At 37.4% G+C, this 18,665-nt stretch overlaps 1 protein-coding gene across 1 annotated transcript; it reads left to right on the plus strand.

The window, feature by feature from the left end:
* The first annotated feature begins 2,533 nt into the window (after positions 1–2,533).
* LOC128636761 (nicotinamide N-methyltransferase-like) lies at positions 2,534–15,200 on the plus strand. Its single transcript, XM_053689742.1, has 2 exons — positions 2,534–2,712; positions 14,780–15,200. Exons 1-2 carry the CDS (start codon positions 2,534–2,536, stop codon positions 15,198–15,200), a joined length of 600 nt encoding a protein of 199 aa, XP_053545717.1.
* Positions 15,201–18,665: the final 3,465 nt, after the last annotated feature.

Consider the following 18,665-nt stretch of genomic DNA (forward strand, 5'->3'; position numbering starts at 1 on the left):
TGTAATTAGTTTAAAATTGTTGTAATATTTTTCTGATGTTTGTAAATAAGTTCTTTTTTATTTTTTGTACTTTAGTTAGTTTATTTCATTGTATTTATTTGTAGATATTGTATTTAATTAATTTATTGATAGTGTAGTGTTAGGTTTAATTGTTACTTAGGTTAGGATTTATTTTACAGGTAATTTTGTAATTATTTTAACTATTTTAGCTATTGTACCAGGTTAAAATAAATACAAAATTGCCTGTAAAATAAATATAAATCCTAAAATAGCTATAATATAAATATAATTTATATTGTAGCTATTTTAGGATTTATTTTATAGGTAAGTATTTAGCTTTAAATAGGAATAATTTATTTCATAAGAGTTAATTTATTTCGTTAGATTTAAATTATATTTAACTTAGGGGGGTGTTAGTGTTAGGGTTAGACTTAGCTTTAGGGGTTAATACATTTATTAGAATAGCGGTGATCCCCAGTCGGCAGATTAGGGGTTAATGTTAGGGAGGGCAGATTAGGGGTTAATACTATTTATTATAGGGTTAGTGAGGCGGATTAGGGGTTAATAACTTTATTATAGTAGCGGTGCGGTCCGGTCGGCAGATTAGGGGTTAATAAGTGTAGGTAGGTAGCGGTGACGTTGTGGGGGGCAGATTAGGGGTTAATAAATATAATATAGGGGTCGGCGGTGTTAGGGGCAGCAGATTAGGGGTACATAGGGATAATGTAAGTAGCGGTGGTTTACGGAGCGGCAGATTAGGGGTTAAAAATAATATGCAGGGGTCAGCGATAGCGGGGGCGGCAGAATAGGGGTTAATAAGTGTAAGGTTAGGGGTGTTTAGACTCGGGGTACATGTTAGGGTGTTAGGTGCAGACGTAGGAAGTGTTTCCCCATAGACAACAATGGGGCTGCGTTAGGAGCTGAACGCGGCTTTTTTGCAGGTGTTAGGTTTTTTTTAAGCTCAAACAGCCCCATTGTTTTCTATGGGGGAATCGTGCACGAGCACGTTTTTGAGGCTGGCCGCGTCCGTAAGCAACTCTGGTATTGAGAGTTGCAGTGGCGTTAAATATGCCTGTACGCTCCCTTTTTGGAGCCTAACGCAGCCATTCTGTGGACTCTCAATACCAGAGTTATTTAAAAGGTGCGGCCAGAAAAAAGCCAGCGTTAGCTACGTGGGTCGTTACCGACAAAACTCTAAATCTAGCCGTTAGTTTGTAGAAATGGTTACAAAGAAAACTGTAAATAGAAAGCTTTTTTTCCCATTTTTTCGGTATTAAATTAATATTTATTGTATATTTACTTTTTATCCCTAGAAATGCCTGTTTGTCTATTACAAAATGGTGTATAATATGTATGGGTGCACTCTGACCCTTGTCACTCTTAAAGGGATACTGAGCATGCAATTTTATGCAACTTTCTAATTTACTCCTATTATCAAATGTTCTTCATTCTCTTGGTATTTTTATTTGAAAAGCAAGAATGTAAGTTTAGATGACGGCCCATTTTTGATGAACAACCTGGGTTGTCCTTGCTGATTGGTGGATAAATTCATCCACCAATGAACAAGTGATGTCCAGGTTCTGAACATTCTTTTTCAAATAAAGATAGCAAGAGAATGAAGAAAAAGTAATAATAGGAGTAAATTAGAAAGTTGCTTAAAATTGCATGCTCTATCTGAATCATGAAAGAAAAAATGTGGGTTCAGTATCCCTTTAACTCATCTGCACACTGACCTGCCCTCTGACCCTTGTCACTCTTAACTTATCTGCACACTGACCTGCCCTCTGTCCCTTGTCACTCTTAACTAATCTGCACACTGACCTGCCCTCTGACCCTTGTCACTCTTAACTAATCTGCACACTGACCTGCCCTCTGACCCTTGTCACTCTTAATTAATCTGCATACTGACCTGCCCTCTGACCCTTGTCACTCTTAACTCATCTGTATACTGACCTGCCCTCTGACCCTTGTCACTCTTAACTCATCTGCACACTGACCTGCCCTCTGACCCTTGTCACTCTTAACTAATCTGCACACTGACTTGCCCTCTGACCCTTGTCACTCTTAACTTATCTGCACACTGACCTGCCCTCTGACCCTTGTCACTCTTAACTTATCTGCACACTGACCTGCCCTCTGACCCTTGTCACTCTTAACTAATCTGCACAGTGACCTGCCCTCTGACCCTTGTCACTCTTAACTAATCTGCACACTGACCTGCCCTCTGACCCTTGTCACTCTTAATTAATCTGCATACTGACCTGCCCTCTGACCCTTGTCACTCTTAACTCATCTGCACACTGACCTGCCCTCTGACCCTTGTCACTCTTAACTAATCTGCACACGGAACTGCCCTCTTACCCTTGTCACTCAACTTATCTGCACACTAACCTACCCTCTGACCCTTGTTACTCCCAAAGCTTGGTTGATTGTTGGATGTCTCTGTAATTAAAACACATGTTTTTTTTGTTCTGGTTTTTCATAAATCTCATCTTTTTCCATAGGACATATTAAAGGTGAAACCTTGATTTGCATGCCGCCTGGCACCATTATTATACTCCTTATTCCATTGGCAGAGTGCTTTAATGACATCACCGTGTTAGAATTCAATGACGCTAGCATAAAGGAATTGGAGAAATGGACAACTACTCATGACGATGCCTATGATTGGTCTCACACATTTAATACTATAGCAGATTTTGAAGGCAAAGGGTAAAGAATATTTCTAATATCTGGGTTGCAGACCAGCTGCATGTTTGATATCATTTTAAATTCATGTGACACCCTGACCTGCCCAATGACCCTTGTCACTCTTAACTCATCTGCATACTGACCTGCAATCTGACCTTTGTCACTTTAAACTCATCTGCATACTGACCTGCTCTCCGACCCTTGTCACTATTAACTCATCTGCACACTGACCTGCCATCTGACACTCGTCACTCCCAACTCATCTTCACACTGACCTTCCATCTGACCCTTGTTACTCTTAACTCATCTGTATACTGACCTGCAATCTGACCCTTGTCACTCTTACATCATCTGCACACTGACCTGCCAGCTGACCCTTGTCATTCCCAACTCATCTGTACACTGACCCGTCATAGTGCCTCTAAGTCTCTGCCTGGACTGATATTTACTATGAGCCTGACACCATTACTCTAAATGTATAAATATTTTTTTTAAATCAATCAATCAATCAATCAATTAATTAACCAATCGGGTTTAAGAGGAGGCTTACTGTCAGGATTGATCCCTCATAATCCTTTGACTGGTTGATTATTTGATAGGACTATTTTTACCAAGCAGGTGAAACAATGAGTGTACAAAAACATTTTGAACTATATTACAAATAGTGCGCTATTTAGCTCTCTCGCATAAGTTTAAATTTCTAAAAGTAATATTTTTCTGCATGTCAGATAGCGTGTGTATTACAAGTAAAAAGGAAAAAGGTTGCACATGAGCGAAACCCAATGCACACTAACCAAAGGACTTAAGATATAGCAACCACGTTAACTTATTCTCCCCATACACTTCAATGGAGGGCGCAGAAGAAAAAAACATTTCACTTATCACTTGCACACTAACTCAACAAGAGTTATTAATATTTCACATTCCAGTGTTATATACACACAGGAGAATGTTTTATTGTAAATATATATTTTTATATATATATATATATATATATATATATATATATATATATATATCTGTATATATCTATACCTATTGATATAAATATACACACACATATATATATATATATATATATCTGTATATATCTATACCTATTGATATAAATATACACACACATATATATATATATATATATATATATATATATATATATATATATATATATATATATATCTGTATATATCTATACCTATTGATATAAATATACACACACACACACATATATATATATATCTGTATATATCTATACCTATTGATATAAATATACACACGCACATATATATATATATATATTCCTAAAGATATGTAGGTATAGATATATGTTTTACATTAACATTATCATATACAATATCGCACAAAAGTGAGTACACCCCTCACATTTTTGTAAATATTTTATTATATCTTTTCATGTGATAACACTGAAGAAATGACACTTTGCTACAATGTAAAGTAGTGAGTGTATAGCCTGTATAATAGTGTAAATATTTTATTATATCTTTTCATGTGACAACACTGAAGAAATGACACTTTGTTACAATGTAAAGTAGTGAGTGTACAGCCTGTATAACAGTGTAAAGTAGTGAGTGTACAGCCTGTATAACAGTGTATAACAGTGTAAAGTAGTGAGTGTACAGCCTGTATAACAGTGTAAAGTAGTGAGTGTATAGCCTGTATAACAGTGTAAAGTAGTGAGTGTACAGCATGTATAACAGTGTAAAGTAGTGAGTGTACAGCCTGTATAACAGTGTAAAATAGTGAGTATACAGCCTGTATAACAGTGTAAAGTAGTGAGTGTATAGCCTGTATAACAGTGTAAAGTAGTGAGTGTACAGCATGTATAACAGAGTAAAGTAGTGAGTGTACAGCCTGTATAACAGTGTAAAGTAGTGAGTGTGCAGCATGTATAACAGTGTAAAGTAGTGAGTGTACAGCCTGTATAACAATGTAAAGTAGTGAGTGTACAGCCTGTATAACAGTGTTAAGTAGTGAGTATACAGCCTGTATAACAGTGTAAAGTAGTGAGTGTGCAACATGTATAACAGTGTAAAGTAGTGAGTGTACAGCCTGTATAACAGTGTAAAATAGTTAGTGTACAGCCTGTATAACAGTGTAAAGTAGTGAGTATACAGCCTGTATAACAGTGTAAAATAGTGAGTGTGCAGCATGTATAACAGTGTAAAGTAGTGAGTGTACAGCCTGTATAACAGTGTAAAATAGTGAGTGTGCAGCATGTATAACAGTGCAAAGTAGTGAGTGTACAGCCTATATAACAATGTAAAGTAGTGAGTGTACAGCCTGTATAACAGTGTAAAGTAGTGAGGGTACAGCCTGTATAACAGTGTAAAGTAGTGAGTGTACAGCCTGTATAACAGTGTAAAGTAGTGAGTGTACAGCCTGTATAACAGTGTAAAGTAGTGAGTGTACAGCCTGTATATCAGTGTATAACAGTGTAAAGTAGTGAGTGTACAGCCTGTATAACAGTGTAAAGTAGTGAGTGTATAGCCTGTATAACAGTGTAAAGTAGTGAGTGTGCAGCATGTATAACAGTGTAAAGTAGTGAGTGTACAGCCTGTATAACAGTGTAAAGTAGTGAGTGTACAGCCTGTATAACAGTGTAAAATAGTTAGTGTACAGCCTGTATAACAGTGTAAAGTAGTGAGTATACAGCCTGTATAACAGTGTAAAATAGTGAGTGTGCAGCATGTATAACAGTGTAAAGTAGTGAGTGTACAGCCTGTATAACAATGTAAAGTAGTGAGTGTACAGCCTGTATAACAGTGTAAAATAGTGAGTGTGCAGCATGTATAACAGTGCAAAGTAGTGAGTGTACAGCCTGTATAACAATGTAAAGTAGTGAGTGTACAGCCTGTATAACAGTGTAAAGTAGTGAGGGTACAGCCTGTATAACAGTGTAAAGTAGTGAGTGTACAGCCTGTATAACAGTGTAAAGTAGTGAGTGTACAGCCTGTATAACAGTGTAAAGTAGTGAGTGTACAGCCTGTATAACAGTGTAAAGTAGTGAGTGTACAGCCTGTATAACAGTGTAAAGTAGTGAGTGTACAGCCTGTATATCAGTGTATAACAGTGTAAAGTAGTGAGTGTACAGCCTGTATAACAGTGTAAAGTAGTGAGTGTATAGCCTGTATAACAGTGTAAAGTAGTGAGTGTGCAGCATGTATAACAGTGTAAAGTAGTGAGTGTACAACCTGTATAACAATGTAAAGTAGTGAGTGTACAGCCTGTATAACAGTGTTAAGTAGTGAGTATACAGCCTGTATAACAGTGTAAAGTAGTGAGTGTGCAGCATGTATAACAGTGTAAAGTAGTGAGTGTACAGCCTGTATAACAGTGTAAAATAGTTAGTGTACAGCCTGTATAACAGTGTAAAGTAGTGAGTATACAGCCTGTATAACAGTGTAAAATAGTGAGTGTGCAGCATGTATAACAGTAAAAAGTAGTGAGTGTACAGCCTGTATAACAATGTAAAGTAGTGAGTGTACAGCCTGTATAACAGTGTAAAATAGTGAGTGTGCAGCATGTATAACAGTGTAAAGTAGTGAGTGTACAGCCTGTATAACAATGTAAAGTAGTGAGTGTACAGCCTGTATAACAGTGTAAAGTAGAGTAGAGTATACAGCCTGTATAACAGTTTAAAGTAGTGAGTGTACAGCCTGTATAACAGTGTAAAGTAGTGAGTGTACAGCCTGTATAATAGTGTAAAGTAGTGAGTGTACAGCCTATATAACATTGTAAAGTAGTGAGTGTACAGCCTGTATAAAAGTGTAAAGTAGTGAGTGTACAGCCTGTATAACAGTGTAAAATAGTGAGTGTGCAGCATGTATAACAGTGTAAAGTAGTGAGTGTACAGCCTGTATAACAATGTAAAGTAGTGAGTGTACAGCCTGTATAACAGTGTAAAGTAGGGAGTGTGCAGCATGTATAACAGTGTAAAGTAGTGAGTGTACAGCCTGTATAACAATGTAAAGCAGTGAGTGTACAGCCTGTATAACAGTGTAAAGTAGTGAGTGTACAGCCTGTATAACAGTGTAAAGTAGTGAGTATATAGCCTGTATAACAGTGTAAAGTAGTGAATGTACAGCCTGTATAACAGTGTAAAGTAGTGAGTGTACAGCCTGTATAACAGTGTAAAGTAGTGAGTGTACAGCCTGTATAACAGTGTAAAGTAGTGAGTGTACAGCCTGTATAACAGTGTAAAGTAGTGAGTGTACAGCCTGTATAACAATGTAAAGTAGTGAGTGTACAGCCTGTATAACAGTGTAAAATAGTGAGTGTGCAGCATGTATAACAGTGTAAAGTAGTGAGTGTACAGCCTGTATAACAATGTAAAGTAGTGAGTGTACAGCCTGTATAACAGTGTAAAGTAGTGAGGGTACAGCCTGTATAACAGTGTAAAGTAGTGAGTGTACAGCCTGTATAACAGTGTAAAGTAGTGAGTGTATAGCCTGTATAACAATGTAAAGTAGTGAGTGTGCAGCATGTATAACAGTGTAAAGTAGTGAGTGTACAACCTGTATAACAATGTAAAGTAGTGAGTGTACAGCCTGTATAACAGTGTTAAGTAGTGAGTATACAGCCTGTATAACAGTGTAAAGTAGTGAGTGTGCAGCATGTATAACAGTGTAAAGTAGTGAGTGTACAGCCTGTATAACAGTGTAAAGTAGTGAGTGAACAGCCTGTATAACAGTGTAAAATAGTTAGTGTACAGCCTGTATAACAGTGTAAAGTAGTGAGTATACAGCCTGTATAACAGTGTAAAATAGTGAGTGTGCAGCATGTATAACAGTATAAAGTAGTGAGTGTACAGCCTGTATAACAATGTAAAGTAGTGAGTGTACAGCCTGTATAACAGTGTAAAATAGTGAGTGTGCAGCATGTATAACAGTGTAAAGTAGTGAGTGTACAGCCTGTATAACAATGTAAAGTAGTGAGTGTACAGCCTGTATAACAGTGTAAAGTAGAGTAGAGTATACAGCCTGTATAACAGTTTAAAGTAGTGAGTGTACAGCCTGTATAACAGTGTAAAGTAGTGAGTGTACAGCCTGTATAATAGTGTAAAGTAGTGGGTGTACAGCCTATATAACATTGTAAAGTAGTGAGTGTACAGCCTATATAACAGTGTAAAGTAGTGAGTGTACAGCCTGTATAACAGTGTAAAGTAGTGAGTGTACAGCCTGTATAACAGTGTAAAGTAGTGAGTGTACAGCCTGTATAACAATGTAAAGTAGTGAGTGTACAGCCTGTATAACAGTGTAAAGTAGGGAGTGTGCAGCATGTATAACAGTGTAAAGTAGTGAGTGTACAGCCTGTATAACAATGTAAAGTAGTGAGTGTACAGCCTGTATAACAGTGTAAAGTAGGGAGTGTGCAGCATGTATAACAGTGTAAAGTAGTGAGTGTACAGCCTGTATAACAATGTAAAGTAGTGAGTGTACAGCCTGTATAACAGTGTAAAGTAGTGAGTGTACAGCATGTATAACAGTGTAAAGTAGTGAGTATATAGCCTGTATAACAGTGTAAAGTAGTGAATGTACAGCCTGTATAACAGTGTACAGTAGTGAGTGTACAGCCTGTATAACAGTGTAAAGTAGTGAGTGTACAGCCTGTATAACAGTGTAAAGTAGTGAGTGTACAGCCTGTATAACAGTGTAAAGTAGTGAGTGTACAGCCTGTATAACAATGTAAAGTAGTGAGTGTACAGCCTGTATAACAGTGTAAAATAGTGAGTGTGCAGCATGTATAACAGTGTAAAGTAGTGAGTGTACAGCCTGTATAACAATGTAAAGTAGTGAGTGTACAGCCTGTATAACAGTGTAAAGTAGTGAGGGTACAGCCTGTATAACAGTGTAAAGCAGTGAGTGTACAGCCTGTATAACAGTGTAAAGTAGTGAGTGTACAGCCTGCATAACAGTGTAAAGTAGTGAGTGTACAGCCTGTATATCAGTGTATAACAGTGTAAAGTAGTGAGTGTACAGCCTGTATAACAGTGTAAAGTAGTGAGTGTATAGCCTGTATAACAGTGTAAAGTAGTGAGTGTGCAGCATGTATAACAGTGTAAAGTAGTGAGTGTACAACCTGTATAACAATGTAAAGTAGTGAGTGTACAGCCTGTATAACAGTGTTAAGTAGTGAGTATACAGCCTGTATAACAGTGTAAAGTAGTGAGTGTGCAGCATGTATAACAGTGTAAAGTAGTGAGTGTACAGCCTGTATAACAGTGTAAAGTAGTGAGTGTACAGCCTATATAACAGTGTAAAATAGTTAGTGTACAGCCTGTATAACAGTGTAAAGTAGTGAGTATACAGCCTGTATAACAGTGTAAAATAGTGAGTGTGCAGCATGTATAACAGTATAAAGTAGTGAGTGTACAGCCTGTATAACAATGTAAAGTAGTGAGTGTACAGCCTGTATAACAGTGTAAAATAGTGAGTGTGCAGCATGTATAACAGTGTAAAGTAGTGAGTGTACAGCCTGTATAACAATGTAAAGTAGTGAGTGTACAGCCTGTATAACAGTGTAAAGTAGAGTAGAGTATACAGCCTGTATAACAGTTTAAAGTAGTGAGTGTACAGCCTGTATAACAGTGTAAAGTAGTGAGTGTACAGCCTGTATAATAGTGTAAAGTAGTGAGTGTACAGCCTATATAACATTGTAAAGTAGTGAGTGTACAGCCTGTATAACAGTGTAAAGTAGTGAGTGTACAGCCTGTATAACAGTGTAAAGTAGTGAGTGTACAGCCTGTATAACAGTGTAAAGTAGTGAGTGTACAGCCTGTATAACAATGTAAAGTAGTGAGTGTACAGCCTGTATAACAGTGTAAAGTAGGGAGTGTGCAGCATGTATAACAGTGTAAAGTAGTGAGTGTACAGCCTGTATAACAATGTAAAGTAGTGAGTGTACAGCCTGTATAACAGTGTAAAGTAGTGAGTGTACAGCCTGTATAATAGTGTAAAGTAGTGAGTATATAGCCTGTATAACAGTGTAAAGTAGTGAGTGTACAGCCTGTATAACAGTGTAAAGTAGTTAGTGTACAGCCTGTATAACAGTGTAAAGTAGTGAGTGTACAGCCTGTATAACAGTGTAAAGTAGTGAGTATACAGCCTGTATAACAGTGTAAAGTAGTGAGTGTACAGCCTGTATAACAGTGTAAAGTAGTGAGTGTACAGCCTGTATAACAGTGTAAAGTAGTGAGTGTACAGCCTGTATAACAGTGTAAAGTAGTGAGTGTACAGCCTGTATAACAATGTAAAGTAGTGAGTATACAGCCTGTATAACAGTGTAAAGTAGTGAGTGTACAGCCTGTATAACAGTGTAAATTTGCTGTCCCCTCAAAATAACTCAACACAAAGCCATTAATCTCTAAACCTTTGGCAACAAAAGTGAGTACACCCCTAAGTGGAAATGTTAGAGCCTGTCATTGATTGACCAGTAACAGGTGGGCTAATCCATCTTAAGTGGCCCAGCATAGGTTGCTTGAGCATTTTATAATTTTCCTAGGCTTTTCTTTATTACCTTATGTATTAATATTGCAAAACCACAATTTTAAAAAAAACACAATTTAAAAAAATAATAATATATTTTACTTGGTTTAACCACGGCGGCCATCTTTGTGTGAGAGTACATGACACATTGTGGTTATACAGATGTTATGAAAACCTCAATGTCTTAGCTCAGGATGGTCCTAGCTCCTTGGAATAAAAAACGATGTCTAGAGCACATTACAAGGTACATTTACATATATAAACAGTTTGCTCATTCTTGTTCCATAGACTTTGTTACCCATTCCCCAGTTTTGCACAACTAACACAGTTATATTAATATACTTTTTACCTCTGTGATTACCCTGTATCTAACCATCTGCAGACTGCCCCTTATCTCAGTTATATTAATATACTTTTTACCTCTGTGATTACCTTGTATCTAACCCTATGCAGACTGCTCCTTATTTCAGTTATATTAGTAAACTTTTTACCTCTGTGATTACCTTGTATCTAAGCCTCTGCAGACTGCTCCTTATCTCAGTTATATTAATATACTTTTTTACCTCTGTGATTACCCTGTATCTAACCCTCTGCAGACTGCCCCCTTATATCAGTTATATTAATATACTTTTTACCTCTGTGATTACCTTGTATCTAAGCCTCTGCAGACTGCTCCTTATATCAGTTATATTAATATACTTTTTACCTCTGTGATTACCTTTTATCTAAGCCTCTGCAGACTGCTCCTTATCTCAGTTATATTAATATACTTTTTACCTCTGTGATTACCCTGTATCTAAGCCTCTGCAGACTGCTCCTTATCTCAGTTATATTAATATACATTTTACCTCTGTGATTACCTTGTATCTAAGCCTCTGCAGACTGCCCCTTATCTCAGTTATATTAATATACTTTTTTACCTCTGTGATTACCTTGTATCTAAGCCTCTGCAGACTGCTCCTTATCTTAGTTATATTAATATACTTTTTACCTCTGTGATTACCTTGTATCTAACCCTCTGCAGACTGCCTCCTTATCTCAGTTATATTAATATACTTTTTTACCTCTGTGATTACCTTGTATCTAAGCCTCTGCAGACTGCTCCTTATCTCAGTTATATTAATATACTTTTTATCTCTGTGATTACTCTGTATCTAAGCCTCTGCAGGCTGCTCCTTATCTCAGTTATATTAATATACATTTTACCTCTGTGATTACCTTGTATCTAAGCCTCTGCAGACTGCCCCTTATCTCAGTTATATTAATATACTTTTTACCTCTGTGATTACCTTGTATCTAAGCCTCTGCAAACTGCTCCTTATCTCAGTTATATTAATATACTTTTTACCTCTGTGATTACCCTATATCTAAGCCTCTGCAGACTGCTCCTTATCTCAGTTATATTAATATACATTTTACCTCTGTGATTACCTTGTATCTAAGCCTCTGCAGACTGCCCCTTATCTCAGTTATATTAATATACTTTTTTACCTCTGTGATTACCTTGTATCTAAGCCTCTGCAGACTGCTCCTTATCTTAGTTATATTAATATACTTTTTACCTCTGTGATTACCTTGTATCTAACCCTCTGCAGACTGCCTCCTTATCTCAGTTATATTAATATACTTTTTTACCTCTGTGATTACCTTGTATCTAAGCCTCTGCAGACTGCTCCTTATCTCAGTTATATTAATATACTTTTTATCTCTGTGATTACTCTGTATCTAAGCCTCTGCAGGCTGCTCCTTATCTCAGTTATATTAATATACATTTTACCTCTGTGATTACCTTGTATCTAAGCCTCTGCAGACTGCCCCTTATCTCAGTTATATTAATATACTTTTTACCTCTGTGATTACCTTGTATCTAAGCCTCTGCAAACTGCTCCTTATCTCAGTTATATTAATATACTTTTTACCTCTGTGATTACCCTATATCTAAGCCTCTGCAGACTGCTCCTTATCTCAGTTATATTAATATACTTTTTACCTCTGTGATTACCTTGTATCTAAGCCTCTGCAGACTGCCCCTTATCTCAGTTATATTAATATACTTTTTACCTCTGTGATTACCCTGTATCTAAGCCTCTGCAGACTGCTCCTTATCTCAGTTATATTAATATACATTTTACCTCTGTGATTACCTTGTATCTAAGCCTCTGCAGACTGCCCCTTATCTCAGTTATATTAATATACTTTTACCTCTGTGATTACCTTGTATCTAAGCCTCTGCAGCCTGCCCCTTATCTCAGTTATATTAATATACTTTTTACCTCTGTGATTACCCTGTATCTAAGCGTCTGCAGACTGCCCCTTATCTCAGTTATATTAATATACTTTTTACCTCTGTGATTACCCTGTATCTAAGCCTCTGCAGACTGCTCCTTATCTCAGTTATATTAATATACATTTTACCTCTGTGATTACCTTGTATCTAAGCCTCTGCAGACTGCCCCTTGATCATCTGACTGTGACTATTTAAAATCTATTGAGTTGCATTTAGTACTGTGTTGTGCTAACTCTTAAATAACTTCCCGGGTGTGAACACATTGTTATCTATATGGCCCACATGAACTATCAGTCTCCTGTTCTGAAAAGCAAACAGAAAAGTATGCGATTAAGAGGCTGTTAATAGAGCCTTGAAACAGGCAGAAATTTAGATGTTTAAAGGGGCAGTTTACTCAAAAATTTTCTCCCCTTTAATTTGTTCCCAATGATCCACTTTACCTGCTGGAGTGTATTAAATTGTTTACAAGTAGCTCCTTTACCCATATATTGGCATTTGAAATTGTTAATTTAGCATGTGGTATCCCCACCTATTCTGAAAGTTTGTGGCCGCGCGTACCAGCTATAGATAAGCTTTGTAAACACAGCCAGCAGAAGAAATTACACTCCCAGTGTGTTAAAGCAGAGATAAGGTAATAAAATGTTGATTTTCCATTGTTCTCTCAAAGTATTGGGGATTGTTTTAAGGACAGATATAAGATAAAGAAGCAGGTATATGTGCACAATGTGATACAGTAATGAGATCTGATTATACCTACAAGCTCAACCTATTTTATTAGGCTGTGGCTTCAAAACACAAAATCAGAGCTTTAATATACAGAAATAAACCTTAAAAAGCAAATTTTCATACATTTTTTACTCTGCAGTTGGTAAAAAAGCAATTGTAAACACATTAAGGGAAAAACTATTTTACAGTATACTGTCCCTTTAATGTTATAAAGTATATTAATCTAACAATGTTGGTTGTGCAAAGCTGGGGAATGGGTAGTAAAGGCATTATCTATCTGTTTAAACAATAACAATTTTTGTGTAGGCTGTCCCTTTAAGTCCTAATGTAATGATCAAGATCGCTGAAAGTTACACTTTCATGGTTGATTTATAATGAGAAGGGTTTGGGTCTCAGCCCTAAATTTATAAAAATGGTCAAGCAACAAACTTGACAAATATTGGACCACTTGAGATAGATTGACCAAGGTAGTATGATGTCACTCAAAAGGAGAGAGGATGGAAGTGTTAGTTCAAATCTTTTCCTTAATTACGCCCCAATTGTATTCTACACATGTTTAGTACTATGGCACGACATAACATAAGTTAACTTTAGCTTTGCTAAGTTTCTATAAACTAGTACTGTTTTGAATGGCATAGACAGCTATTCTATTGTATATATATATATATATATATATAGAGAGAGAGAGAGAGAGAGAGAGAGAGAGAGAGAGAGAGAGAGAGAGAGAGAAAATAACTAATTGTGTAGTTCATTAACAAATCTAGACAGGCCAGTAGGCCTGTTTTTCCCACAGAAAATCTCTGGAATACACTGTTTCCAATGCAGCAAGGAATTCTGGGTAAGATATGCAAATTAGGTTCACAATGACACACTTTTTTACTTCATGTCTGCTTTTCAGCACATTCCCTTTAAGCTTAGCTAGGGTTAAAGCAGTGATTCAAAACTATCCCAGGACAGCCTGTTTCATGGTTTTTGCCACTCATCAGCTGTGAGAAAGTTTGAATCACTGCTGGGTGAAGTTGTTTCCGGGCAAAACACAACAACATTTTAAATTAGGGGGAGGTAAAAGGTGAGTTTAAAATCCTCCACTACGCACAAAATATACTTCATGTCTGCTTTTCAGCAGATTCCCTTTACGCCAAAGCATCACTGTTCACACAGCTTATAAGCTTAGCTAGGGTTAAAGCAGTGATTCATAACTATCCCAGGACAGACTGGGAGAAAGTTTGAATCACTGCTGAGTGAAGTTGTTTCCGGGCAAAACACAACAACATTTTATATATATATATATATATATGTATATGATGGTCCTTTAAGAAGACTGAACTCATCACTGTCAAATCCCTAACTAATCCTATTCTAATACTGAATACATTATAACTCTAGACTGCCCACATCAGATGGTACTGCCCACCCCATAGACTATTAAATGTTGATACAAAACTATCTGCAGTTCAGCAGGTAAGCGCTCGGTGCAGCTAACAGGATGCAAACATAGCCTTTAGCATTTAACAATAGAAAGATTTGATATTTGATTTAAACTAATTACTGTAAATACTTATATTTTTAGTGAGGACTGGAAGAAAAGGGAAGAAAACCTTAAAAAATCAATTAAAAAAATTCGGAAATGTGATCTCACCAAAGAAAATCTAACTGACCCAGTTACTCTTCCAAAAGTCGACTGTTTATATATTGGTAGTACCCTAGGAATGATGTGCAAAAGTCGAGATGAATTTTCCACAAGCATGAAGAAGATCTCAAGGTGGCTAAAACCAGGTGGCCATCTGATATTATATGTTTTGTTAAATGGTGAATTTTACACGGTTGGGGAACACCAATTCCACTATCTAACACTGGATGAAGAGTTTCTAAAAAAAATTCTCAAGGACATGGGGTACAAGATTGAAACCATGGAGCTGATTGAAAATAAATCAAAGCATGAGGCTGTATCTTATGATCACATGGCATTTATAACTGCCGTCATGCAATGAGATTTAAAAAAAACCACATTAACCAGTATAACAATGTGTCTTGGGTGGGATGGGCATAAATGTGCAGCCCTTCTTACTTTTGGTAATCTTGTGCAAGATTTAATTATTGCTAACAGTGCCTTTGGTGGCTACAATAAATTGTAATGAAGTATTTCTTAGTTTATGTCATCTCTGCAGTTCCAAGAAAGGTTGATCCAATGAGTGGTGAAAGTAAAATAAACCAGAAGAATTGGGAAAATTAATTGGATATAAAATTTGACACCACAAAGTATAAATAATGCATTTTAGATTAAAAACTAAAAAGATAATTACACACTCAAGTGTATTTTATAGAGAGAAATGGGACTTGGGAATGATTACTTCAGATGATATGATGGTTGGTCACTTTATAGATCACTAGTGAGATCTCATCTTGTGTATTGTGTACAGTTATGTACAAGGAGACGACTAAACTAATACATGGTCTAAACAATAAAACTTACAAGGAAAGTTATCTTGACCTTAATAATTATAGCTTAGAAGGGAGAGCAGGGATAAGGCTGGGGCAGAAGCATTTGATAGAAAAAGAGCAACAACAGAACAAGGGATCATCATCTTACAATGGGGGGTGGCAAGTTCAGGAGTAATTTGTGGAAGCTTTTTGACTGATTCATGGAATAAACTCCCAATAGAGGTGCTACAGACATAAGGATAAAGTATGATAAGTTTAGTATTTAATTTGAAAATGTCATAGAACTAAATAAAATAAGTCAGGGGGCGCTACTTGTGTGAAAATCCCTTACATATTAAATTGAAGTGAAGAGAAAGTGCCCAACAGACTATAACAAAACAAACAATTACTATATAAAAATGAATAAAAAACATAAGTGATAATCTGCCCAAATACAAAAGCTCACTGTATAATAGAGCTCAAAATATATGTGACAAGAGAACATCTAGCGCAGCCAATAGACAGTCTCAATAAAGATACACACACCTCACAGGTCCTAAATGGTTGCTTTAAGGTAGCTCCCTGCTCATGGTTCAGTGTAAAGAAGATATCAGTATATAAATAAAGAAGGATGCACCCTTTAGGATAGTATGGCCCATATTTATCAAGCTCCGTACGGAGCTTGAAGGGCCATGTTTCTGGAGAGTCTTCAGACTCGCCAGAAACACAAGTCATGAAGCAGCGGTCTAAAGACCGCTGCTCCATAACCCTGTCCGTCTGCTCTGAGCAGGCGGACAGGAATCGCCAGAAATCAACCCTATCGAATACGATAGGGTTGATTGACACCTCCCTGCTGGCGGCCGATTGGCCGCGAGTCAGCAAGGGGTGGCGTTGCACCAGCAGCTCTTGTGAGCTGCTGGTGCAATGTTAAATGCGGAAAGCGTATTGCTCTCCGCATTTAGCAAGGTCTTGCGGACCTGATCCACATTGTCGGATCAGGTCCCCAAGACCGATGATAAATAGGGGCCTATGTCTGAACAGGGTAATTGAACACATGAAAGTAACACAATTAGGCTGGTACCTGTGTGGTGGTAAAATGGTACTCTCGGCTAATACAAAATCCTCCAGATGAACTTCTCATGGTCTCAAGCTCCAGGAATCACAGACACCAGGGAACTTCTCTCTACTTCATATCTCAAACAGGATCAAACACTTTCAGATTGTACTAAATATATTTTGGTAACTGCATAGTTAATAATATTAAAAATGTATTTAATCTTTAGAAAAATGACACACAATTTAGTAGGAGTCAAACATATTTTGTACGACCATACATAACTTTGTCAATGACATTGGGTTATGACCTTCAACCTTTTATTAATGTTCACTCAGGTTAATAAAGGAGGTTCATCAAACAAAATCACCTAAACATGCAAAAAATATGTTGCCTCAGATTTATGTACAATTTTAATGTGGCTAAACAAACAATTTAACATCCAAGTCAGAATTAAGGCAGAAGGTACTTTGGTTACTGATTGGAATATCCAGAATATCTGATGTTGGCTCAAATAATAAAAAACTGAAATAATCTCCTCCTCTGTATATTTCCATATAAATAAATGGTCATCTATAAAGAGACCACAAAAGAGAATCTTCCCTATAAACGGATTCCTGTCGTCAAAGACATGGAGAAGCCTACACCAATCCAATAATAGGTTGGCATATGTGGGGCAAATATATACAGTGGGGCAAAAAAGTATTTAGTCAGCCACCAATTGTGCAAGTTCCCCCACTTAAAAAGATGAGTGAGACCTGCACTTTTCATCATAGGTATACCTCAACTATGAGAGACAAAATGTGGAAACAAATCCAGACAATCACATTGTCTGATTTGGAAAGAATTTATTTGCATATTATGGTGGAAAATAAGTATTTGGTCACATACAAACAAGCAAGATTTCTTGCTCTCACAGACCTGTATCTTCTTCTTTAAGAGGCTCCTCTGTCCTCCACTCATTACCTGTATTAATGGCACCTGTTTGAACTTGATATCAGTATAAAAGACACCTGTCCACAACCTCAAACAGTCACACTCCAAACTCCACTATGATGAAGACCAAAGAGCTGTCAAAGGACACCAGAAACAAAATTGTAGACCTGCACCAGGCTGGGAAGACTGAATCTGCAATAGGCAAGCAGCTTGGTGTAAAGAAATCAACTGTGGGAGCAATAATTAGAAAATGGAAGACATACAAGACCACTGATAATTTCCCTCGATCTGGGGCTCCAGGCAAGATCTCACCCTGTGGGGTCAAAATGATCACAAGAACGGTGAGCAAACATCCCAGAACCACACCGGGGGCCTAGTGAATGACCTGCAGAGAGCTGGGACCAACGTAACAGAGGCTACCATCAGTAACACACTACACCACCAGGGACTCAGATCCTGCAGTGCCAGACGTGTCCCCCTGCTTAAGCCAGTACATGTCTGGGCCCATCTGAAGTATGCTAGAGAACATTTGGATGATCCAGAAGTGGATTGGGAGAATGTCATATGGTCAGATGAAACCAAAGTAGAACTGTTTGGTAGAAACACAACTCGTCGTGTTTGGAGGAGAGAGAATGCTGAGTTGCAACCAAAGAACACCATACCTACTGTGAAGCATGTGGGTGGCAACATCATGCTTCGGGGCTGTTTCTCTGCAAAGGGAACAGGAAGACTGATTCGTGTACATGAAAAAATGAATGGGGCCATGTATCGTGAGATTTTGAGTGCAAACCTCCTTCCATCAGCAAGGGCATTGAAGATGAAAAATGGTTGGGTCTTTCAGCATGACAATGATCCCAAACACACCACCCGGGCAATGAAGGAGTGGCTTCGTAAGACGCATTTCAAGGCCCTGGAGTGGTCTAGCCAGTCTCCAGATCTTAACCCCATAGAAAACCTTTGGAGGGAGTTGAAAGTCTGTGTTGCCCAGCGACAGCCCCAAAACATCACTGCTCTAGAGGAGATCTGCATGCAGGAATGGGCCAAC

This window comes from Bombina bombina, chromosome 7 (assembly GCF_027579735.1).
Source record: "Bombina bombina isolate aBomBom1 chromosome 7, aBomBom1.pri, whole genome shotgun sequence".
Classification (NCBI taxonomy): Eukaryota; Metazoa; Chordata; class Amphibia; order Anura; family Bombinatoridae; genus Bombina; species Bombina bombina.